The 23826-nt window shown below is 53.3% G+C and overlaps 7 protein-coding genes across 7 annotated transcripts; 5 read left to right on the top strand and 2 right to left on the bottom strand.

Annotated features, from left to right (window-relative positions):
- Nucleotides 1–603: 603 nt before the first annotated feature.
- On the top strand, nucleotides 604–4449 carry CORC01_13619 (uncharacterized protein; the record flags this gene model as incomplete). Its single annotated transcript, XM_022625235.1, has 2 exons — nucleotides 604–3027; nucleotides 3082–4449. The coding sequence occupies 2 exons, from the start codon at nucleotides 604–606 to the stop codon at nucleotides 4447–4449; spliced, it is 3792 nt and encodes a 1263-aa protein (XP_022468274.1).
- Nucleotides 4450–7848: 3399 nt separating this feature from the next.
- CORC01_13618 (uncharacterized protein) lies at nucleotides 7849–9392 on the top strand (the record flags this gene model as incomplete). The annotated part of the gene is made up of 2 exons (XM_022625234.1): nucleotides 7849–8308; nucleotides 8407–9392. 2 exons carry the CDS (start codon nucleotides 7849–7851, stop codon nucleotides 9390–9392), a joined length of 1446 nt encoding a protein of 481 aa, XP_022468273.1.
- A 1083-nt stretch (nucleotides 9393–10475) lies between these two features.
- CORC01_13617 (golgi apparatus membrane protein TVP23) lies at nucleotides 10476–11459 on the bottom strand (the record flags this gene model as incomplete). Its single annotated transcript, XM_022625233.1, has 4 exons — nucleotides 10476–10633; nucleotides 10747–11030; nucleotides 11227–11272; nucleotides 11357–11459. 4 exons carry the CDS (start codon nucleotides 11457–11459, stop codon nucleotides 10476–10478), a joined length of 591 nt encoding a protein of 196 aa, XP_022468272.1.
- A 732-nt stretch (nucleotides 11460–12191) lies between these two features.
- On the top strand, nucleotides 12192–13205 carry CORC01_13616 (HpcH/HpaI aldolase/citrate lyase family protein; the record flags this gene model as incomplete). The annotated part of the gene is made up of 2 exons (XM_022625232.1): nucleotides 12192–12237; nucleotides 12289–13205. 2 exons carry the CDS (start codon nucleotides 12192–12194, stop codon nucleotides 13203–13205), a joined length of 963 nt encoding a protein of 320 aa, XP_022468271.1.
- Nucleotides 13206–13214: 9 nt separating this feature from the next.
- On the bottom strand, nucleotides 13215–15473 carry CORC01_13615 (uncharacterized protein; the record flags this gene model as incomplete). Its single annotated transcript, XM_022625231.1, has 5 exons — nucleotides 13215–13596; nucleotides 13758–13804; nucleotides 13914–15004; nucleotides 15055–15082; nucleotides 15165–15473. The coding sequence occupies 5 exons, from the start codon at nucleotides 15471–15473 to the stop codon at nucleotides 13215–13217; spliced, it is 1857 nt and encodes a 618-aa protein (XP_022468270.1).
- A 3115-nt stretch (nucleotides 15474–18588) lies between these two features.
- CORC01_13614 (uncharacterized protein) lies at nucleotides 18589–18843 on the top strand (the record flags this gene model as incomplete). The annotated part of the gene is made up of 1 exon (XM_022625230.1): nucleotides 18589–18843. A coding segment is annotated over one exon (255 nt), but the record flags the coding sequence as incomplete, so codon positions are not given.
- Nucleotides 18844–22452: 3609 nt separating this feature from the next.
- On the top strand, nucleotides 22453–23334 carry CORC01_13613 (RNA recognition domain-containing protein; the record flags this gene model as incomplete). Its single annotated transcript, XM_022625229.1, has 5 exons — nucleotides 22453–22472; nucleotides 22556–22628; nucleotides 22772–22878; nucleotides 22974–23206; nucleotides 23261–23334. 5 exons carry the CDS (start codon nucleotides 22453–22455, stop codon nucleotides 23332–23334), a joined length of 507 nt encoding a protein of 168 aa, XP_022468268.1.
- Nucleotides 23335–23826: the final 492 nt, after the last annotated feature.

Here is a 23826-nt window from a genome sequence, read left to right as displayed (position 1 = left end):
TGTTTGGCTGACTCCCTAACCAAGGTAAGGTAATAATAACTGAACGATCAAATTCGCCAAACGACCTCTACATCATTCCTTTCAAGCTCGCGGGCCCCCCTCGCGAGAGAACCACCCTGCCAGAAACACAAAAAAAAAAAAAAACACGTGGACACCCCTCCACTCCCCCACCCCCCCACCCTTTTGCTTCCATCCCCCCCTCCCCCCCTCCCCCCCCCCCCCCCCCCCTCCCCCCCCCCCCCCCCCCCCCCAAAAAAAAAAAAAAACACGTGGACACCCCTCGAGTCCCCCCCCGGTCCATCTTTTGGGTTGGATGCGCGCTTGCTTGAATCCTCGAAAGTCAGCACGTCTTGCAGCGCATTCGGCACCTCTGGAAAACATATCGCACAGTAATTCTAATCTCAGCCACTTTACGAAGTCAGTGGTTCGCTTTCGCGCCACTGGCTGCTGCGCGTCGTCCTACTCCAACTGGCATAAGTCCGCGACCCATTTGTTTCCAATACTCCAAACTGTCACCCCCTCGCCTTGGCTTGCCTGAGTTCTTTCTGGCACATTGAGACAGCTCGCATGCTTGTGTCAAGGCACACACACGACATCTCCATCATGGCGGGCTCAGACGAGTCTGCCACCATCACCAACAACAATCCCTCTTCGACGACAGCCGCCGCCGCCGCCGCCGCGGGTACGGAGGCAGATGACCAGCTACCGAATGGCACTCATGCACCAGATGCGACTGCAACTGCACCAAAGCAAAAGCAAACTACCACTGTGGCCACGACGAGCGACAATCCCGAGGTGGACGATTTCGGCCTACCCATTAGACGATACGTGTTACCGCCACCCGAAGAGGCCGATCACACGAGCGACACTCAATCCGAACCGAACGAGTCCCAATCGAAGTCATTGCACGATGGGCAGAAAATAGACGCAAGTAACGAGACGGTTCCTCAACCGAGGAAAGTGGTTATTGGCAAAGACGGCGAGTCTGAAAGCGACGATGACGAATTCAAAGATGCACAATCTGAGCAGCCGGCCACGGCCGCAGCTTCCGGGTCGACCTCGAACACACCATCAAGCCCAGTAACTTCAAATTTGGACAAAGAAGAAGCTGGTGACAAATACGTGACAACCAGGAACGATGACGGCAAGGCCAATGACCAGGATATTCCGGCAATTAGGGAAGTCGAGGAAGAGACGAAGGATCAAGCCAAAGAGGTGGTGACCGCCAAGGCCAGCACGGAGACACCATCAAAAACAGGAGTTTCAACGTCCGGTCAGACCGAGAGCAAGAACCAGGCCGTTGCGATAAACAGAGAAACAGATCGGGTCGATGCAGAGGAATCGCAGCAGACAGCATCAGACACTAAGCCCAATGGTTCCCAGGTGCAGCAGCCTGGGTCACCTGCAAAGCTCACTGACAAGGCAGACGAGCCCGAGCCTAAGATGACAGAGCCTACCTCTCCCAAGGCACAGCACAAGAGAGACCAAAGCAACGCCAGCAATGTCGGCGTGTCCGAATTCTCCCATCAACAACTGACGTCAGACAAGAAGGAGGACGATGACAAGGATGATGGCGACTGGCAAACGATGCCTGCATTCGCCCCGTACGACATTTATGACGATGACAACAAGCTCGTTGCAAAGGAGTTTACCGCCGATGAAATTGACGAAACCTACGGCTACGGCGGACTCGGGGGTGCTGGAAAAGGATATACCCGAGTAATTATGGACGATGATGCCGAATCAGCAACGAGTATGGATGACAATACCCAATACCTCTTCAAAGAAGTGAATGGCACGAGCATCGGCGAGGACGATAGCGAGGCTCGCGATGCTGTCTCTCAGATGCAGGCGACCAAGGACCTGTTGACTGAAGGGCAGAGGATTGCATACGTGGGGCTGACGAGACTGGAGGTTCATAACATGGTCAAGGAAGCCGAGAGCGTCGAACACACAAGGAGTGCGAAGAAGGACGTCACAATGTCTGCCGAAGCGACCAAGATGTGGGGCCAGAAGATGATGATCCGGCTATACACCCACATGGACATCAGCTCCGCCGAGCAGATCATGGTTGAACAACTTAGCGACCATGGCGTAGTACCGTCGGACCTAACGCCGATTTTGATGGCTAACGCTCGTGTCAAGAACCCCATGGCCGAGGACGATGGAGAATCGCGTAGCTCTCATTCCGTCACATCACCGAGGAGCTTACCGCCCCCCTCGCCCGCACTTTCTCAACATGAGAAAGCAGCGGAGGCGCCACCGCCATACGAAGCGCACGAGGGAGAGGAGCTCCCCCCTGTCAAAACTCCAGCCCAGATGGTTACCTCTGACAAAATCGACATCGACCTACGATGGACTGTGCTGTGTGACCTGTTCCTACTTTTGATTGCCGATTCGGTGTACGATTGCAGATCAAGAATTCTTTTAGAGCGGGTCGGCAAGAGTCTTCAAATCGACTGGCTTGATGTCAGAAAGTTTGAAAAGAAGGTGACGGACGCGTTGGAGATGCAGCAGGCCGCGGAACAGGAAAATTGGAACGAGGACGAGCATATGGAGCACCGAAGGAAACAAGCTCTCAAGAAGCGCTACATGATGATGGGTCTGGCTACCGTGGGTGGTGGCCTGGTCATCGGCCTCTCAGCAGGTCTCCTCGCTCCCGTCATTGGTGCAGGCTTGGCAGCTGGCTTCACAACGATTGGAGTGACGGGCACTTCCACCTTCCTCGGAGGAGTCGGCGGAGCTGCCATTATCACATCCAGTGCCGCGGCATCCGGGAGCGTTATCGGTGGCCGAGCCGCCAACAGGAGAACGGGAGCTGTGAAGACATTCGAGTATCGGCCATTGCACAACAACAAGCGAGTGCATCTGGTTGTCACGGTGGCCGGATGGATGACGGGTAAAGTGGACGACGTCCGTCTGCCATTCAGCACCGTGGATCCCATTATGGGCGACTTGTACTCCGTCTACTGGGAACCGGAAATGCTTAGGAGTATGGGTGACACCATCAACATCCTCGCTACGGAGGTCTGTCGTCGCCACTTCTAACCTCTTTTCTCATTCTCACTAACCTTTCCTTAGGCCCTGACACAAGGTCTCCAACAAGTCCTGGCAAGCACAATTCTGACCAGTCTGATGGCTGCACTTTCCTTACCTGTTGTCTTGACCAAGCTGGCGTACCTGATCGATAACCCGTGGAGTGTATCACAAGACAGGGCGTGGTCTGCAGGCCTAATTTTGGCAGACTCTTTGATCGACAGGAACCTGGGAACCCGCCCAATTACGCTTGTTGGATATTCGCTCGGTTCACGAGTGATTTTCTCTTGTCTTTTGGAGCTGGCGAGAAAGGGGGCTTATGGCCTGGTTCAGAACGTCTACTTGTTCGGTTCTCCCCTGATCATCAAGAAGGACGAATACCTCAGAGCCCGCACGGTTGTCCCAGGAAGATTTGTCAACGGATACAGTAGCAACGACTGGATCCTCGCTTACCTGTTCCGTCTAACCGGCGGTGGCCCTCGTAAGGTGGCTGGCCTGGCTCCCATCGAGGATCTACCATGGATTGAGAACTTCGACGTGACAGAGTTCGTCAAGGGTCACATGGAGTACCGTCAGGCTATGCCACGTCTCCTCCGAGAATGCGGATGGCTCGTAGAGAGTGACGAGTTCACTGAAATCGAAGATGCCGACCCCGACAATCACCAGGAGCGTCAACGGGAACTCATCAATGAAATCGAGGAGGCTCGTAAGGAGCTTGAAAGGGAGGGGCAAAAGAAGAAAAGCCGGTTTTCAATCTTTGGACGAGGAAAGAAGGCAGACAAGGAGAAATGGGAGATTTACGAAGACTCCGCGAAGGATGGAAACAAGCCGAACCCGAGGACAGAAGATAAGGAGGGTAACAACCACGGTGTGCTGTTTGACGTGGAGGCCATTCGAGCCGAAGTCGCAAAGGAGAAGACTTCAACAACACAACAGGAGCCCGAGGAGTTCCAAGTAAAGGAGCTCAAATCTACGCTTCCGCCAATGAGGCTCGACCTGAATTCTTCAAACTCATCGCTCAACCCACGAGACAGTCTGCGCGAGACTAAGAGCGCGTACGCAGTGCCGGGCCGGGCTTCATACGAAACGACGGGCTCATACTCGTACACGCCGGAGAGGACGCCGACGTTCCATGGGAGCCAGACGTTCCCACCGACGCAGAGAGCCGTATCGCCGTACCATTCGGCGCAGTCTCCACTCGAGGAGGAGGTCGAGATGACGTTTGACACTTCCTTCCACGACCCGCCGCCCGCCCCGCGGCCGCCGCCAAAAGACGATCCTCCTCCACCTTCACGGCCGGAGATGAAGTCGGCGCAGACGGTGCCCAATATGGGGGCATCAAACCCCTGGGCGGACGTTGATGACGATGACGATTTTGGCAAAGAGAAGGAGATCCAGATGACTTTTGCATAGTGTGGGGGTGACGAGCTTGCATGGCTTGGTGGCGCATGGTTTTTTTTTTTTTTTGAAGCGAATAGGAACTACCTTACGATACTGCTGCAGTTCATCTCCCTACCTGAGCAAAAGTTTGCTTTCAGATTGGGAAGTCCTAACAAAGCATGTTCACAATCACGGTGTTCTGTGCGACCGGGTGATGCTGTTGGTTCTTGGGTAGCGTTTTGGGTTTCTACACTACCAAGCCGTAGACTGACCGTTCAAGTACATAATTTCGTCTGCAAGGACGTTCAAAGTAATACAACAAGAGAGACTATGTCTCTGAAATTTCAAGTAGTACTTGCGTATTGGGGAAACGTCTGCACAATTGATGTCAGAAACGGAAAGCTGGCAACAATGTTTGATAAGTTTGCCTAATGTCGTGAACTGGGAGACTCGTGGAAAAGTCTTCCGGACATGGAGGTGCCAAAGTAGCTTAGTCAGTGCGGTGGTTCAGTCTCGGTGTTTCCAACAAGATAATAGCTAAACAGGCTCTTTCTCGGACTATAGGCCAGGCTGGCTGGACGACGTCTCATGGCAATCTATCTACAAATCTGGATCACGTGGGCCTCTAGACAGGTGCATAGTGATGAGAAAGTGGGCGTCAGAGCATGAATACGGAAAGGAAGTGACAGAGATGACGGTCCAACTGCTACGCCTCATGAATTCTTCCCTGATGAGAGTCCCCATTATCCGTCTCACCGTCTCACCGTCTCCACGCGCGCGTGCAGGGGCGTTTGGCATTGCAAGGGCTCCTACGGATGACCTCGAGCAAATGACATTCACGGGAAAGACCGCAGCAGAATCTTTTGACTTACTTGCAGAGTTGCGAACACGCGCCGGCGAAACGCTCATTCGGTGAGTGGGATATCTCCCCGCCCTTCTTCAGGACGCGCATGTTTCGTCGTCGTTGGGCGTTGGCTTACATGCGCATGCGCGCACGGGGTGGAGCTTCGGGAAAGGGTTGCATGGAGGGGAATTTGGCAGAGCCCGGCCGGTGTGGTTGGATTGGATCGGCAGACAGCAGAGAAGAGGGTGTGGAAGCGATGCGACGTAGCGGGTGGGGAAGAGGGTAATTGTATTTTCGGGACATGGGATGGCATGGAGAGGAAAGTTGGGTTCCGTCCCTTCTTCTCGTTTTGTTCACGAGCTTTTTCGTCTGTACTGGATGAAGCATGCTCTCGGAACAGATGACATTTCTCTGTGTTGAAATGGGATGGGTTTTGTCCACGGCACAACATCTGAAGGAAGCCTCGGGGGCTTGAAAGTGACGAATGGCCGTGCGATGGGGCGGTGTTCGAGCAGGGGAACGAATGCTTGAAGGGGAAGCTTGTGCTGTTAAATGAACAGGTCCACGGCATACATAGTCCCATGCCATCACCCGTTGATAAGGGAGCCTGGCCGGGAGGTGGAGTATATTGAAAAGTGAGAGAAAACGGTCGACAACGGCAACTTGCAAAATGCGGAGTTCAGCCGGCGGCGGAAGAAGGATTCGTGTCGAGGTGGGCATCGCCCCGGTGAGCATCCAACGCCTAACGCGCGTTGGGAAAAGCTCACATCAGCCGCAGCGGCACTAGCAGGTGGCCTGGTAGCGTAAAGTAGTGCTAGTCCGTTGGCGGTTTCTATCAAACGGTAAGGGTCATCCGTCTCGGCCGTCTTTGGATGAGGCGGGTTGTGAGTTGGAGAACCAACGTCTAGCGGTGCAGTATGTCTGCAGGGGGGCGGCGCCTCTTCTTTTTTTGTTTCAATTAATAGCATCAGGTCTGTTGGCTCCGCCGCGTTCCATTGGATGGTGCTCATTTGCTGACGGTGGGGCTGGGGCTGGAGTTTGGGTGGCTCTCCAGGGTTTAGCGTTGGAAGTTGGACCCGCTTTTATACAGCCTTACCACGCACGACCTCCCTCTCCCTCTCTGCTTCTCGCCATCTCTCCCTCTCTGTTGCTCTCCTCTTGTCCTTCAGGCAGATGCACACTGATGACCTCGAGGCGCAAAACGTCGACGGAAATTCGTTTGATCATGGAAGAGCTGGAACTGACTGTCCATTGGTAAGACTGCAGAGTGCTTATGAGCCGCCTGAACCCCTCTCCGTTCTCCTTAGAGGGTGACGTTGAGCATTGAGACAAGCTGGTGGCGGAGCAGCGTACCTTAGTGATTGCATTCAGCAGTTGTTGCTGCTGCAGTATAACATCTCACCAATCCATTGTGCTAATATTGGGATGGTGGGTGGGGTTTTCAAAAAAATGACCAAGTATGATAGGTAGGCTGATCTTCCAAAGGGAGAGGAGGTGAGAGCATGATGAGAGGGACGCTTGGCCCTGCGTCGAGGTGCTTGTTGGATAGGTAGACCCACCCGTTTGGAAGGCACTCGGTCCCAGGTCGTATCCTTCTACGGATGCTGTCAAGACTTAAGTTGTTTCCAACAAAGTCTTCGTTCAAAGACGAGAAAACAACCCCCGCAACCTATTACCGTCTTCGTCTTCACTACTTACCTGTAGACAGTCTGACTAACACAAAACACTCGAGACTCAGCCTCAACCAGCAACAAAGCTGCCTCGCGACGGAATTTACAGCGCCTCAGTGCAAATATCCTGTCATAAGTGGTCCAACGGAAAGGCGACGAACGGTATTCATATTGTCAATCTGACCATCGACCAGCCGCGAATCCTTCCTCTCTCATTTCTTTGAGCGGCGCTGCCTTGGCGCGTGGCTTGCTGTAGTTGGCGTAGCGCAGATCTCGGAATCCCTGCACCGGGAGACGACTAAACTGCAAAGGCTAGGAAGCGAAGCGAAGAATCTCGCGAACCTTGACAATAGGTCGACCGGCCGGATGTCCAACAACGCTTTTTCTCGGTAACGCGCGCGCCCAAAAGCCCAAGCCCCTTAACCCCCGTCAGCAGCAAGCCGGCCGAACCCTGGCCAACGAAAGGCGCCCGTCTTATTGATCCTGGTCAGCCCCAGGGTGCTGCTGCATCTGCCACTGTCCTACCCAGTACCAACTTGTCTCATTGCTTCTCCCCTCTTACACGCCTGGTTGGCTTTCTGCTCTCGCTTTCCCGCCTCTCAGCCTGGCCTTTCATTTTTCCCATTCCTGCTTACTTCGTTTCTCGGATTCGGTTCAGTTCTTGCTTCACTTCATATCATTTCGACGCTTTGCGAAGTGCCGGTATTCTCCTTCGACGAGAAGGGGGCTTAGGATTCTAAAGTTTAGGTGGATTTTGAACATTTCGCCGATTCAACAGAGAGAGTGGGTACAACTGGATTCGAGAATAAGGCACCATCACATACAGCCGAGAGCGACCAAGTCAAGCAATACAATCATCGTCAAGAACACCACTTGCACAACATATAGATTGCCAAGAAGGACGAGAGATATTACAATATGTCAAATCCGGCGCCGGTCCAGTTAAGCCACGGAGACACCTCCGAGACGGTACGCATCGTCATCAACAATGGCGGCGAGAACGGCAACGTGGCCTTTGAGGGCGATGCTTCAAGTGGTGCTGGATGGACGACCACATTGATGGATCCAACGAGGTCAACCACGGGCCCAGAACAGAGAAAAGTCATGTTCAACACCACTTCTTTTAGCTCGCACGGCGACGGATCATACGTCATCACGGTAGACAGTGCAACTCACACCATCAGGTTCAAGCTTGCCGACGGCGTCCAGCTCAGCAAAGCTACTTGGAAAGCAAAATCAACAAGCGGGAATGAAACGGTCATTTCGACGGTATCCGCAAGCCAGGAGAATCCGGGAGTAGGCTCTGGGATGACGACCTTTGCGGGGGCCTTACCAACAGCGGCGGCTTCTGGTGTAAGGCGTCAAGAGTCCAATGCAAGTGAGTAAACTCCGCTTGCAGATTCGTGGATTGCCTTCCAGCGTCGCTAGCGTTGTTCTTTTCTCCGTTTCAGCTGCTGACTTCCCATAAAAAATTAGTGACCCTCAATAACGATAATCTTGTCATGCCGATCAATGCTCAGGAGATGTCAATCTATGCGAACTATACTATGTATATTGAGCTTCAGTGGATATCGGAAACCAAATCCGGCACGACGACGAGTGGGGCTTTCGCCGTCTTCACGGGAGCCTATCCATCTGAAGAGTACAACCAGACAGTCGGAAGACTCGCGGACAAACGCGGTAGCAGTGCCACCGAGGCTTCTGGCAGTGAAGATGAGAGTGACTCGACGTCAACGCTGCCAACGTCCGTCATTCAGGCAACAGCCACCTCTACGGCCTCTCTCAACCCAAATGCATCGCAAACAACCATCAGCGGCGGTTCCAGTAGCAGCAGCGGTAGCGGAGGGAGCGGAGGCCTTGCGCCCGGTGCCATCGCCGGCATCGTTATCGGCACCGTGCTCGGGCTCGCCCTCATTGCATTCCTGTTGTGGTTCCTCCTGCGCCGTCGCCGCCGCCGCGCAGACCACGTCTCGGACGGCGTGTACGGCCCCGGACACAACCCCCACGGGTACCTCGCCGACAAAGAGACCCATGCCCGCGTGACCGAATCGCCGCGCTCCCCATACACTGACGACGGACAGCACCAGCATCGCTTTCACCAGCCGCAGCAACCCCAGGAACAGCACCACCTCGCGCGGGAATTCCATCAAGACGATCATGGTCGCGATGACGCCCTTGAGGCAGGCGGCGCGGTCCCCGCCTCGGCCGTTAGCGCCACGGAACACCACCAGCGTCCCTTTGCGCCGTACAGCGAGGAGCACACGTCCATGGCCTCGCGATCCGCCGAGGACATGACCCGCAGTGGCGGCGGCGGTCCGCGCTCCTCGACGCCCAACGTCAACTCCAACGTCGCGCATCTGATTGAGGACGGTATGACGGAGGACGAGATCCGGAGGCTGGAGGAGGAAGAGAGGGCGTTGGACGCGGCGATTGAGCAGGCCGGGCCGCGTCGGAAGCCGTAGGGATTTCGTGTTGGTAACCCACAATCGTTGATACCTTTTATATATATGTATTGCACATTTTTGTTGCATATTGTTTTTGGCTGTAAAATCATGTGACGACTTTGATAATCCTGAGCTCGCTGGGCTCGTCACAAGTGTTTTGGTCCGTTTGTCGTTATGGAGTTGCGGGGAGACTTGTCGGTATCCCCCTGTCAGGCGTAAAGAACGCAGAAGGAGGAGCGATGAAAGGTGCCAAAGTAGTTGTCGTTAGAATGGGTTCTTGCGGTAGAAGGGGTGGATGAGAACACTGTTGCGATCTCCAAGTTTGTTGTCAAATCCTCCATGTACGTCGCCTTCACTGAAGCTGCCAGACATGAATCTTCTTTCGCCCGTTTGGATGTCCTGTCACGAGTCCTGGGCAACTTGTCACCCAAGATCAAAGATGAAGAGGGGCCTCCTCACCGCCACTAAAAGAGACCAGAGGTTATCTTATCATATGGATGACTTAAAGAGACACTTGCCCGGAGGTAGAACGCAAAGTTCGACATTTTGAAGCCCAGCCTTGGACCTGTTCAGCCTCCATGATTACTAAAACTGACTGACTGCGCCCCTGAGCCTGGTCATGAAATCCCGTGGCCCATTGCCATCGGCATAGAGGGAGAGACCACAGAGTAACTCATTAGCTATTATAAGGAGACATTGACGTAACCCGTGCGGAATCTAGAATCATTACAGTACACACAATGCCCCTTTCTGAACAGAAAATGCCTTGATCATTTGAAACCTTCTGAGTCATGCTTACATGTCTAATGTACAGTTTGGGTATAGCAATATCACAAACTCACCACTTGCGTCCGGCCTTGCGGCGAAATTGCTGTGCTCTTTTTTCTTTCTTTTTCGGTTTTGGTTTTGTTGGTCTCCCTCCTCTACCTCTTCACTTTTGTGCTGTTTTGATGATACCACTTGCAGCAGGACCTACACGCAGCTTGTCCTCTCTATCGAGTGAGAACCCTCTCGTGATAGTATGGACAAGCTCTTGTTCCAAACACCCCCATGGCATGCTCTTGGCCGATCCGAGCAGTCCAACGTCGGTTGCTATGTAACTTAACCGCGGTTGAAAAGGCGGCCGACCATGCCGCTCGCGATGCTCCCCGCCAGACCGCCAGAGTATAGGGCGCTTCCAGCCAAGTTGGACGCGTGGCTAAACTTGTCGCATCTCGAAAAGGCCATGGCGTTCATAATGGTCAAGACCAGGGCGATGACTGCGGACCCACCATAGTAAGTACAAATTGCCTCAGTATCTAAATGTTGCCTCCAAAGAACCCCCTCATCCCAAGGGATGTGGGGGTCAGGCAGGGGGAGGGGGCAAACTCACCAACGAGCGGCAGCCACAGGAACTGCAATCTCACAAGCGCAAAGATGGCGAGCAGAATCCAGAGAACGGGCTGCACATAGAGCGCGAGCCAGAAGAAGCGGCTGTCGGTCGGGTTGATCGTCTTGGTTCCCGGCTCGCTGCTCTCAAAGACCCACTGCGAGTCGCCCGTCTGCACGTCCACCTCGTTCCACCACCGCAGTCCCACGAGTCGACGGCCGGCAATGTTCTTGAGGTAGTAAAAGTCGGCGGCGAGGAGGAGGATGGTGATGATGAAGATCATAATCCTGTAAAGCATCGGCGAGAGGTGGTTAGCAAACGGAAGACAACGAAGGTATGCAGCGAAGAGCCGTGGGCACGTGAGCACCTGGTCCGGTGCATGTCTGCGGATCAGGAAACAGCTCCGGAGGCGGTGGTGTTTGGAGGACGAGTTTATTTCGAATTTCGAATTTCGAGGAGTAAGTGAGCTTTGCGAAGACATACATGCTTCGAATGATCCACAGACCGAGGAAGTACACGAGTACACTTGCTGTCCTCCCGAGAGCATGTCAGTCTAAGTTCCAGTACATATGAAAGATGTTAAGGCAATGCGAGATCTTGGTGATTGACTGACATATCCGAAATGCAAGAAATGTTAAAAGTGTGATGGGATGCGAGCTCAACCGCCAGCTCAGGGAGCCCGGCGCATCTTGCTGCTGTTGGTGCGAGGAATCCATCTCGGGGCGACTAAGACGCTCGTTTCGGTGGCCCGTCACACTAGGTAAGGTATCGTTTCTTCGAAAAGTTCAATTGCTCTGTTTCGTTTCCAGCCGATGGATACAATAGATCGACGCAATCAGGAGCTTGACTTGGTCTTCGTAGTCGTGCGCATATCGTGGTTCTAATGGCAGTCGGGGAAACGAGGGATACTTGTTCGAAAAGAGGCCCTGAGACTCATTACGGTACAGCTGTCGTAATGCGCGGACCGCAGGCCTGCCCTCCTAGGCGCGTTCCTTGGCCCAGACCCGTTGAAGCTACGGTAAGCTGTTCGGCGGGTGGAGGCTGAATTATTCCGCCAGGGGGTCGTTGGTGCAGGAGACCCACTCTTTGCGCTCCCGGTGCCCAGGGGTACTTCGGCGGTCTAACCCGGCAGAAACGACAGCTCCTGATCAGAGCTCGCATTACATCATCAGCATCACCCCAGCTCCATTAAAGCAACATCCAAATAGCCGACTCGATCTAGTCGTTCCGAAGTCGAGTTACCGGGTGTCGTCCGTACATGAAGTGACGACGAGCTGCCAGCGCCAGTGATTCAAGAGCTACGCCTGGTTTTATTTGTACTTATCAATTGCCTTCATCATAATAAGCTTTCCTTCATTGCTTCAACTAAGTTTTAATCAATTCAAGAGTGATAGGCTACGGCTTACACAATCCCAACGTGTAGCATTGCGTCCGGCAGTCTATCCATCATGGCGGCAAGGTCCTCTTCAATCGTCCGCCGAGCGTTGCTTTATGGTAATGAAAGCCTCTGCAACTCCGCCTAGAGATTGACTGACAAGCGTCCAGTGCCTTCATCATCGGAAAAGATGCTGACCAAGTCGTTGGGTCTCAAGTCCGACAACGTGACTTATGATCTTGAGGACTCCGTGACTCCCTCGTTGAAATCGGACGCTCGACGACAGCTACGTTCATTCCTCTCCAAGCATATCTCGCGGCCGTCTTCCATCTCCGAACTGGCTGTCCGAATCAATGCAGTGGAAACCAAGTTTGCCTTGGATGACTTGACGTCTTTAGGCTCACTCCCAAATATCGATGCTGTCGTTGTTCCCAAAGTCAACTCCGCTGCCGATCTGACTTACGTTACCGATGTTTTGCGTCACGTAGCCCCCGAAAGACACACGGCAACATCCCAAAATCCCATCAAAATTATCGCCTTGATCGAGTCTGCTCGTTCGGTTATGAACCTTTCAGAAATCTGCAAAGCGTCTCCATACCTCAGCGGGCTCATCTTTGCGGCCGAAGACTTTGCGCTAGACTTGTCTCTTACAAGAACGCCATCTCTCACCGAGTTCCTCTACGCACGCTCCGCCATCGTAACTGCTGCCAAGGCCGCCGGCTTGCCGAGTGCGATCGACCTTGTCTGCACCTCCTACAAGGGGGATGAAGGCCACAAGCGATTGGAAGAGGAATCTATCGGGGGAAGGTCCATGGGATTCAATGGAAAGCAGTGCATACACCCGAATCAGGTGGGACTTGTCCAGAAACTTTTTGCCCCTAGCGAAAAGGAAGTGGAGTGGGCAGTGCGCGTTGCAATCGCAGACGAGAAAGCTAGCAAGGCGGGCCGTGGAGCTTGGACGTTGGACGGTATGATGATCGACGCACCGGTAACAGGAAAGGCAAATGCAATAATCGTGAGGGCAGAGAGATGTGATATCGACGTGGCTAACCTCTGGGCGAAATGGAAGGACCAGCAGCCTGAATAGAATGCGTCGCTAACAAAAGTAGTTAGGCCGCCAGAAGGCGCGCATTTCGTCCTTTTCGTCCTCTTCGTCCTGGTCCAGCTGTGTAACCTTCTGCTGTTGCCGATAGTCGTTCTCGTAATTGGGTCGTTCACCATAAAATTCGATCTCAGAAGGCTGCTCTGCTAAGGGGTCAAATGCGTCTTCTGGGTGCCGCCAATCAGCTTTTGTAAAAGACTGGTCGATCAAAACATCCTGAGATACCGGACGATAAGGCCCTCTGGCCATGTCGAAAGGCAGTTGGAGTCGATCGTCGTGCTGCTGAATGCCAGGTTCATCGAAAGGCTTGTCCTCGCATCCTGAGCTCCCTATTCCCAATACCTCTTGTTCAATGCGGGCGATAAAGTCGGTTATGCTTTCCGACGGTTGGAATTGAGACGGATGAAAACTATTCATAGAATCATGACCGTTTGTTCGGAAATGAGACAGAGGGTAAGGCTTCCTTGGTTGGTTTGCCAGAGATATCAGTCGCGAAAACATCGGTGGCTCCCAGAAGGCTTCTTCCCTGTGACTGACCTTGCTGTATGGATGATCATGAAGATCGTTACTAGAAGCTTCTCTTTCTGGAAAAGCGCAACGAAGATTCGCTTTCTCTCTATGCGGAGGTTGGTGATTTTGGGCGTATATATTTCGCCGGTAAGGTATTGCAGGTATGGCAGACAATTCTGGCACCGCATTCTTGTCATGTTGCTCGACCGTTGCCACACGTTCCGGCTCGGGGCCATCCGCCACACGTATTCCGTCTTTTTCAGTCATTACCATGGAAGCTTCGTCGGTCATTAGTATCATCTTTCGTACTTCCTGGGTATTCCCTGGCGTTACTTCCATTTCTGTGGATAGTTCATTGGGGTGTGGTGCCAAACACGCTTGCGCAGCCGTAGCTGCTCGGGTCGTCAGAGTGGTAGTCTTGGAGCGAGACTCTGTATCAGAGTCATTGTGTATCCTTCCACCAGACGGTTCATCCGTGGCTTTTTGTGTGGTTGAATCTACCGAGCCACCCGCCCTCAACCTTCTCTTCCTCTCTGGCTCAAAAGTATCTTGTGCATCTGCCAGATTCGTGGAATTCTCCAACACGCGAGGTGACAGTGATGGTTCGTGTGTGGTCATGACTCCCTTGTCCGAATATAGAATGATCCTCGGCTGCTCCCGGAAGGCTTTGGCTGTCTTGTGCTTCTCTTCTTCTTCAAGATGCAACCCTTGCCTCCGTTGACGCGAATCATGCGACGAGACACGAGCATTCCCACCTTTTCTAGCTCCGTCGAATACACCGGTCTCCCGAAGCGCTTCTCTCATCAGCTCAGGGGTACTACTATGGTGACGGCCAAGAATGTCGCCTGGCAAGGATATTTGATGATTGCCACTGGTGTTCTGAGTCACGTAAGTCGTAGATCTACTGCTTGATCGAATGTGTCGAGCCGGTGCGACATAGGTCTCGTCATGGATATGTTGGCGTTGGCCATCGCTTATAGAATCGGACCTCGTAATACTTCTCCTTGAGAAGTGATCTTCACACACCAGGAGCTTTTCTGGTAATCGATCGCTCAATTCACGGTCCTCGTAGCGGGCACGATGTAGCCCTAGTCCCTGGTCCGAATGAGTTGCTGTAGGCGTCTCCTTGCGACGAAGGAACGCTGATATTCCTACAAATTCACTCTCTCGCCGTTGTCTGCCCTTGGCTTCTAAGCGTTGTTGTCGTTGCCATGAGGACTTGCGTGATGGAGGCTGCTCAACCGAGATCATGGAGTTGTACGCCAACTCTTCAACTACTACGCATTAGTTTTGCATTCTCAGCTCATAGAAAATGATAGCTCACCAGGCTTTGGCGAGGATATGCGCCCATTCTGGAAGAGGCCTGGCGTCAGGCATGGTTGTAGCTACAAATTCATCAACATACATAGACCCTGGTCCCTACTGATTACTTACTGTGAGTCTGTTATTGAGAATGGCCTCAGATTGGAAATTATTTGGGCCCTCTCGACCGGAGGAGGTGGTCTTCTTGGGCGAGTTTTCCGGCCGCGTAGTGGTCTCCTCACGGGTCCTTTGTCGCTTCTCTTTAGGCTTCTTCCGAGAGTCGTAACGATCTTCTCTTGTTTTGTACCTCGCCCGCTTCTCGAATCTAGGTGGAGGACTACCTGAAAAGACGAGGACTTCGTTCGATCTGAGCCGTACCGTTGGGGAACGTTGAATGGGGCCATGTATTACCGCCGTTGGCAGCCTGTCTTTCCTCTTCATTGGTTCGGCGATAATGGAGCTGTCTCGCGACAGGTCGCGCTTGTGATCGCCTCGAGCAACTCTCTGGAAGGATATACCGTGTGGTCTCCATCCTGAGGCTTGCGGACTGTCCTCGCCCTGACTTGGTTGTGATCTGTTTGCAGGCTCTACAGTATCTACGCCTCGACGACTAACATTGACAAGCCAGTCTTCCACAATGCCAGTGCCACTTCTAGCAGCTCCAAGCACGTTGCTTTTCGGAGGCTGATTCGACTTTCCCGAGTGAAAACGACTTGTCCTTAATTCTTCCCGGCGGGGTTGACTTGATGCAGTGTGTCTGTCGCCAGAGCGGCGGAAATGATGGCGATGTAGGTCTAGACCACGGTGATCCTTGGTCGGACGACGGTCCATCGTACGCTGTTTTCGCGCCTGTCCAGCTTGGCAACGGTAGCTAAGATGGCAAAGACTGACAATTAAAGGGAACACAACGCAGAAGACTGTGGTGGGCACGTATAGTCCCAATACATCCAGCCTCGGAACTTGAGCCAGACGCCAAATATGTCTAGGAGAAGAACCTCTTATGTACCCTAGGGGCCCGACCTCGCCTAAAGACGACAATAGCTATCCACGTCATACAGACCAACGTTCTGTTTCTTAGGATAGTGTTCCTTCTTCTTATTCTGATTTCACCAACACTTTCTCCATGGATTGCTGTTTAGCAGTGAAGAAAGCGCTGCTCGCTGGATTAAGGCAGGTAGAAGGCAAGGGTGGAGCTCGTTTTAAAGCCGGAAAGAGCTCGACTGATGTTCCCACCCAGGTAGGTACCTTACCTGCCTGCCTAAGGTGGGAACAGGTTGCCTGGTATCAGGCGCTAGTATTGCTGTGTAAGGTAAACCAGGCAGGGACCCAATGTACCTTGAAAATTTGGGTCAGACGATAGCTAGACTTTGCAGGTCGGCGCACTTGATATGCAGTCGACGCGAACCTCAAAGTTGCGGCTGTCTCAAAATGCCAAGATGTGGCCCTGTATAGACGGAACACGTCCTGTATCGAAAACCCGGCCGACTACTATTGATAGCACCACCTTGGCTATGGCGAAGCCGTACCGGACGCGACCCGTCCTGACAGATGCTTGACAGCTGAACTTGCAGACTATTTTTGCCCATAGCCGCGAAAAATGCCAAATCCGAGCTCGCACGGTTTCCACGCCTAGCCCACCAACAAATCCACATCACTTGAATGCAGATAGGGCGGCCAAAGCCTATAACCTACATTTATCACATGACTTTGAAAAGATGCGGAGAAAAGGTCTGACAACAGCTATACCGTTGTCTCAGGGTTGCACGGAGACAAAAAAAAAAAAAAAAAAAAAAAAAAAACCTCTTTGAGAGCTTCTCGGCGAAAGCGTTGAATGGTTGAGGAGCTGGAGAGCTAAGATTCCGCACGCAGCTGGAAGAAAGTAGTAATTGAGATCAGCCCAAAAGACATTTTACAGGGTTGCATCGTCCGTGACGACGCACGTGTCTACAAGAGCCCCCCCTGGACGGGTCATTTCGCAGCAGTATCTCAACATCTCTGCCCTCCTCCTATTCCTCATAATGGCCAAATAATCCGTATTGCATATTCGTATACAACATATTTACAGCATCTACACTTTGCTGGTACACACCTTTTTGAGATAGACGTCGAGATGCGTTATCTCAACATGTGTCGATAACAACGGTGGCCCCAATGAGCTCTTTGCTTTTGCGGCCAAGAAATCAGGCTGTGGACCTCGATGAAGGCGCAGCAAGTTTCATCTTCGTCCGGTGACGACCTAATAGACGGTCCCTGGCAGTTTCGAATGTTCCTGGGATCCCCAGAGAACAAGCCCGTTCGTTCTCTTTCATACCGCCAGCCCTGCCTGCATCGAGCTTGTGCACAACATTCGTCGACCACCTACCTATATTCGACTTGCGAAAGCCAAAAACCCACCATTGGAGCAGCAACTAGGTAGTATGTGAAGACGGTGCCAGACCGTGGAGCCATCTCTAAGTCTTGGTATTCCTGGCTGGATCGCGGGACATGTGCATGAGGTTTCCTGCTGGTGGCATTCCGGAGGCCAAGTTGCCCCTCCATCTCGAATGCAAGGCCCCCATAATCGCTGGCCCATGCGACACATCACGGCGGCTATACTTCCAAGGGTAAGGAGGTTAAAGGTTCCACCACCTTAGTCCCTACCGATGCGGTGCTCTAGCCGTTGACACATCATTGCGTCACATCATACAGTTGTATTGAAGCTGTTCCAAGATGGCGCTGCTATATCCTGGTGATGGAATACAGCCTGGTATTCAAGCGCTACTGCCGCAGAGCTCGACTTCGCCAAGGGATATTGCTTTTGGCCGTCGTTGCGCTGGGCTGCTGGCTCAGGGCTATCCAATATAGGCTTTCGATGTCGCGTCATACGAAGCGGGCAATTGTCGGGCGGATAGGTAATATCAGATGTACCGAAAGTCTCTAGGTCGAGGACAGCCGAGGGGTTGTTTGCGCGACGTGCGTAGCTTGGGGGAGGGGCTGTCATAGCCGAACCAAGTTGACGATACGACAGAGGGGTGAGGGTGAGGGCTATCCACGTCTCCACTGGATCGACCAGCTCCACTAGCATGGACAACTTGGACCACAAGATACATCCACTCTGAGAGGTTTAGTTCACAACTTCACGACTTCACCCACATCGCAGAGGCTGCTCATGGGCCTCTCGCTGGTCAGTGCCTCGCGGGGAGTGGAGCTCCAAGGGGACGACTGCATGGAGCGATTCTGCGCGACAACAGAGGTTGCTTACCGACTTCTAGTTCGCTGCGGCCCTAGGGCTCTCCCAAGACGTACTGCTTCGCATGTCGCGTCGCATGAGTAGTTAATGCCGGCAAAGGAACTCTCGTCTTGGGAAGCTGCTTGGTCACGTCTTTGCGCATGGAAAACAAGCATCTAGGTCAAGATCACGTCAGAACGGGTTGACGAGGGTAGCATGACAAGACTCACAAGAGGAAATGGCTGGAACACTGGAGCGCATTGGACGACAAGCCAGGGACGGACTACAGAGTACGGACCGACACCACCCACGGGCGGTTTTGGCGAGTGAGATGGCGATGGAAGTTGTCCAGACTCTCCAGCGGCGTGGCACGACCATGCCAGCAAACGGATAAACGATTGCGCCAAGGACGAGCAAGGACGGCGGCGGCGGCACGTGAACGGCGAATGTCGCAATATGGCGGCTGGACGAGATTACCAAACGGATGAGGATAGACATTCTAGCATCAGTCAGAGTTGGCCGCCTCCCAGAGCCCGTCAGGCCGCACATCTGGAATGCAAGCCGAGTCGAGAACCGGTTCTGCAGGCTCTGCAAGTGCAGTGAGGTGCTACACTAGTAGACCCCACTTTCAGGAGAAGGTGGACGTTGGAGAATGATGTCGCAGCTCCAAGATGTTCATCTTGCTTCAAACTGGGCATGGTCAAAGGAGGCTGTGCAAAGTGTGGGGTCGAATAGGACTGCCACTCTTGGTCCGGTGCGTCCACAAGTGAACAGGCCAAGCCTGTCGTCCCGCGCAGGTGTTTCCAGCATAAACCAGCAGCCGTGGGCCCATGGCAGACACAGATGCCAATCTGTTTCTGGAGTCTGGATCCCACCTTGGCTCGTCTCCTCCTTCTTCCTTCTCAACCTAGGTAGGTACTCTCAGGCTGACGGGCTCACCACCTCTCGCGGCGCCCCTCTTCGGCATTGCCAGCTTCTACACTACGGAGTACTCATTCACCATCTATCTAGCGGCTTCTCAGAGGCTAGCAGCGCAGGCGTCTGTGCGGATGCGAGTCTTTTGACTGACTACAACAAGGGGCAGCTACATAGCACATCATGGGCTGATTTGCCCGCCTTCGATCAGGTAGTGAGCTTTTTTGCCTGCCAACCCTGCAATAGCTGGGTTCATGGGTTCTAAGAAGCTTTCCGTGGTCCTGGTCTCTGCATCTCATCCCACCACACTTGCAGGCGCTTGGTTAGTCAGGTCGACCGCATAAAAGTGAGCACATTGGGCAGCATGATGAGCCGTAGTTTCGAGTTTCGACGGACGGGCAGCAGTGGATTTGCTCAATGTCTGGGTACTTGGCTTCGGAGCGTGTATCGGGCGACAAGCCGTTACTCCTGGTGGTGGTGATATTGTTGACGGGGTAGGGCCCTGCGACGAAAGCTCGCAGAGTGGGAAATACGCCTCCAAGGAGCAGTTGCCTGGAGGTCGAGTGCGTAAGTGCGTGCGTCTCGTCGTGCGTTGTCTAACTTGAAGGGCCACGAAACGCGAAAACATCTACGACACCAGGCCGCGACAGCAGCACCTCGCGGCGCCGACGACAGCAGCACCTCGCGGCGCCGACGACAGCATGAAATTCGAAGGGCTGCTGTTCGGATCTTCGTATGGTGTTTCTAAGGCATCCGACTGATTCAGACTCGCTGGATGAGAAGGGCGCCGCGTCTGGACTGCACGGCTCGCGGCAAGAAAAAAGAGATGACCATGGGTGACAGAGGTATCGCGGGGTTGTACATGTGAGCTTTTCGTCTGTTTGATGCTTGTTTGGGAGGGGGAGCTAACCCTGCTACCACACTCATGCTCTGGTCGAAACATTGATGGGCGTTGGGCCCTTTTCCCTTCCTCAACCCCCCTTGCGCAGAAAAGCCGAATTTGGGATGTGGGCGGTCCCCTCTTTAGGACCCCCCCTCCCCTTGACACTGCACTAGATGTTCATGGGTGGATTTTCATGGGTCCCTCTTCCCGGGCAGATCTCCCAGATGTCTTGGCCCCTTGCCTCGTGTGCCAGCAGCAACAGCAACAGCAACAGCAACAGCAGCGGCGGCGGCAATGAACCAGGAAGCCAGCGGGCCTGCAAGATGGACGCATGTGCCTCTCAGGATGAGGCAAGGTACAGTACCTACGTGCCTTCACCGCAGGCAACCTAAGTCATGTTCTCATGCTCTCATTCTTACTCCCATCTGGTATTGCATGTACTAGAATGCCGCTGTCTTGGCCGGCCAGGTGTGCTTCTGGTCCCTGTTTTCGTTTTCGCCGCCGCCGCCGGAGCCGTTCAAGCCGTTGTGGCGGACCTCGTGTCCATCACATATACACAGTAAGATGAGGAACAGGGACACGCTTGAGAATCGGGATGGAGGGGGGGAAATCGAAGACCACAGGAAAAAGAACGAGAAGAGACAAAGAAAAGCGCGATTATTCGATTCCGACAGCGACCTGCACCTGTCCCTATTGAACCTCCGCCCCCCTTCCCTTTCCCCTTACCTACTGCTACTACCTTATCGTCAGGGATCCGGTACTTACTTGGTCTGATTGATTGAGAAGGAGAAAAAGATTCCTAGCGGCTTTTTTTTTTTCCGCATTATGTATGCCATTTTCATCACTTTGGGGTTATTGCTACTTTTCCTCCAAGTCCTCGATTCTTTCTCAACATATTTCAACTGCATCAAAAGAATTCGGTAAGAAATAGTTGGTCCAAAGAACAAACCAACATAAGGTAGGTATGTGCACCCCTTCACTTGACGTTTGTATTCAATTATTTGTTTGAGTATCCGTACCGCTATCTTTCTTGGTGTACGAAAGAATACCTCAGGTTTTCGTTTTGCTTGTTCCCATTGCACTGTTATTTTTATTTTTGTTTTAATTTTTACTCTTTCCTGTCGCCTCAGGCCGAGAACTAACCTTGGCGGTTATTTTGTACCTGGCTATACTCATTAGCGAGGAGAGGTACCTTGCATGCCGTCATTCGTCCTGTTGCTCGTCGGTCAATTGAAACCCCCCCCCCTCCTCCACTTGCCCCGACTCGCTGGACCCCTCCACGTTCCCGCCACGAGCTGTTGTCCATCTCGCATCTTGCCCGCACGGCGCCCTCCAGTCCCAATCCAAGCAAGACAGCCGGCGGCGGCGACAGCGCGGAAGAGGACGGACAATTGAGGCTGGGACCAGCGACGGCAAGCCGCAAATGGGAGCTGAACTGCACACCTCAAGCAAAAGAAGCAGGAAGCAAGAGGCAACAGTGCCGCCCCTCCTCCCCTTCCCCGTCACCCCCGTTCCGCTCCTACCTTGCCTCTTGCTGTACCTGCCTGACCTTTCCGTCCAAGTCCTTTGCTCAACCCACCCCGCCTACCTTGCCTTACGGCACTCCTGTCCAGTCAACTTGCCTTCCACTCCCACTCCCACACTCATACACACCAAACCTTACCTGCCTTGCCTTGGGGCCCTTTTTTGCACTGCCTCAACGCCCTTCCTCCATCCATTCAGAAATTTCCCGCTAACCAGCATTTCCTTTCTCTCCCCTCAAGGTGGCCTCTCGACCTCTTCTCCTTCTCACCCCCTCCTTCCTTTTTTCGATCCATCAAACAGTCTCAATCCTGACGTCCGTCAACCACTCCCACCAACACCGCCCACCTAATTCCAACCACCAGGTCCGTATCTCGCTTCTCTCAATCACTCTCTCTCCCTCTCTCTCTCTCAACACAACGTACACCTCGGCCTTTTCCAACGCTCGGCATCTTTTTTCTGTGGCAACGCCTGCGAATTTCTTTGTTAGACACAGCCCACAACCCCATTAACCCTCCATCTCGCACTGCCATCCTCCGGCCTGGAAATTGTACGTTTTGCTTTGTCGCCTGTGTCGGGCCACTTTGCGCGCCAGGTTCGAGTGACAAAGGCCCCCTTATAACACTGTTTCGTCTCTTTGCTGCACAGGTGGATGCGAATTTCCCAGAGTTGACTCGCCTGCTCAACTGAGAAGTGCCAAAACGAGCGCTTTCGTCCCTTGACTTTCTTCCCTCATCATCAAGAAACCCCGCTTGGCGCCACCCAGAAACCACTTGCATTTATGCATTGCAGCCTCCCTTGAACCTTTTTGTCAGAGAAAACCTAACTCGCAAGAACCAGATAATTCACCAAGCTCTTTGCAAAAACCAATACCAAAAAACCCTACTATCATCATGTCTAAGCTCTTCATTGGGTAGGTTCTTTTCTGCACCGGCGCATCCTTGACGTCCTTTGACGATGCCAAACACATTTTTTTGCTGACAAGACTTTCAATAGCGGCCTGGCATGGCACACTGAGGAAGGCACCCTCAGACAGAAGTTCGAGGAGTTCGGTGCCGTCGAGGAAGCTGTAAGTACTGATTGTCCGGTCCGAAGAAACTTTCTTGAGAGTGGCGTCGCCATGGACCATGGAGAGACACTTTGTCCCACTATTACAGTAAAAAAGGAGAGAGCGAGAAAGAGATCTGACCGCAATTTTTTCCCTCCTTGAAGGTCGTTGTGAAGGACCGCGACACTGGCCGCAGCCGTGGTTTCGGCTTCGTCCGCTACACTCAGGATGGTGACGCTCAGAAGGCCATTGCTGCCATGAACAACGTCGAGTACGCTGCCTTTGCCAAAATGCTTTCCATTGCTTGCTTGTCCCGGCGCAATGATGGTGGAAGTCCCTCGGTCGGCTAACACATCGACTTGCTAGATTTGATGGACGCACTATCCGCGTCGACAAGGCTTCCGACAACGGCCCCCGTGGTGGGGGTGGCTTCCGCGGCGGTTTCGGCGGTGGACGTGGCGGCTACGGCGCCCCTCCTGTTCCCTACGGAGGCGCTCCCGGTGGATATGGAGTTCCCAACATGGGCTACCAGCAGCAGCAGCCCGCCTACGGCCGCGGCTACCCCCCTCAGCAACCCTACGGCGGTGCCCCTCCCCAGGGTAAGTTGAGAATGTCGCTTCCCATCGTCGGTCCGTCTCGCTGACACTTCATAGATGGCTACGCACCCCAGCCTCCCTACGGCTATGCGGACCCGTCTCAGCAGCCCCAGGGCGGCCGAGGCTATTAGTGCTCGCTGGAATTCGGAGATTCGTTGCCCGCTTGTTGTCGGTATTCGCAACTGGGGAGCATGCGGCCAAGGTTTGTTGCCCACATTACTCCTCCGAGTCTGACAGACGTTCGTGTGCGCGCCCGTTGGTTCGATCGAGCTTTGGTGATATTCTTCGCTGCAACACAATACCCGGTTCTTCTGTTGCACTGGATCTCTGGAAAATAAAACCCCAACCCGCGGTCAAAGGGTTGGTAACGGCCTAGTCTTCTCAAATGGAATGGTTTTCTGCTTCTGTCTTTGACCTTCATCTTGTTGCCCTAAAATGGTTGCTACCAAGTTTTGGTTTCTTCCGCATGCGGAGACGGTTCCTATTCCGGTGATTCTGGGGTGTGTGGGTTACTGGTGTCTGGGAATGATGCAGAGTGTTATCGGAATTGTCGTGGGAGCCAACAGATATGTGGTCTAATGCTACTTGTCTGCGCGAATGTCTCTATGTGCTGTATGTTTTGA

The sequence above is a fragment of the Colletotrichum orchidophilum genome, assembly GCF_001831195.1.
Source record: "Colletotrichum orchidophilum strain IMI 309357 chromosome Unknown Scaffold_202.1, whole genome shotgun sequence".
Lineage (NCBI taxonomy): Eukaryota > Fungi > Ascomycota > Sordariomycetes > Glomerellales > Glomerellaceae > Colletotrichum > Colletotrichum orchidophilum.
Note: the sequence above shows the minus strand (reverse complement) of the source record. Positions and strands in the feature narration are given on the sequence as shown.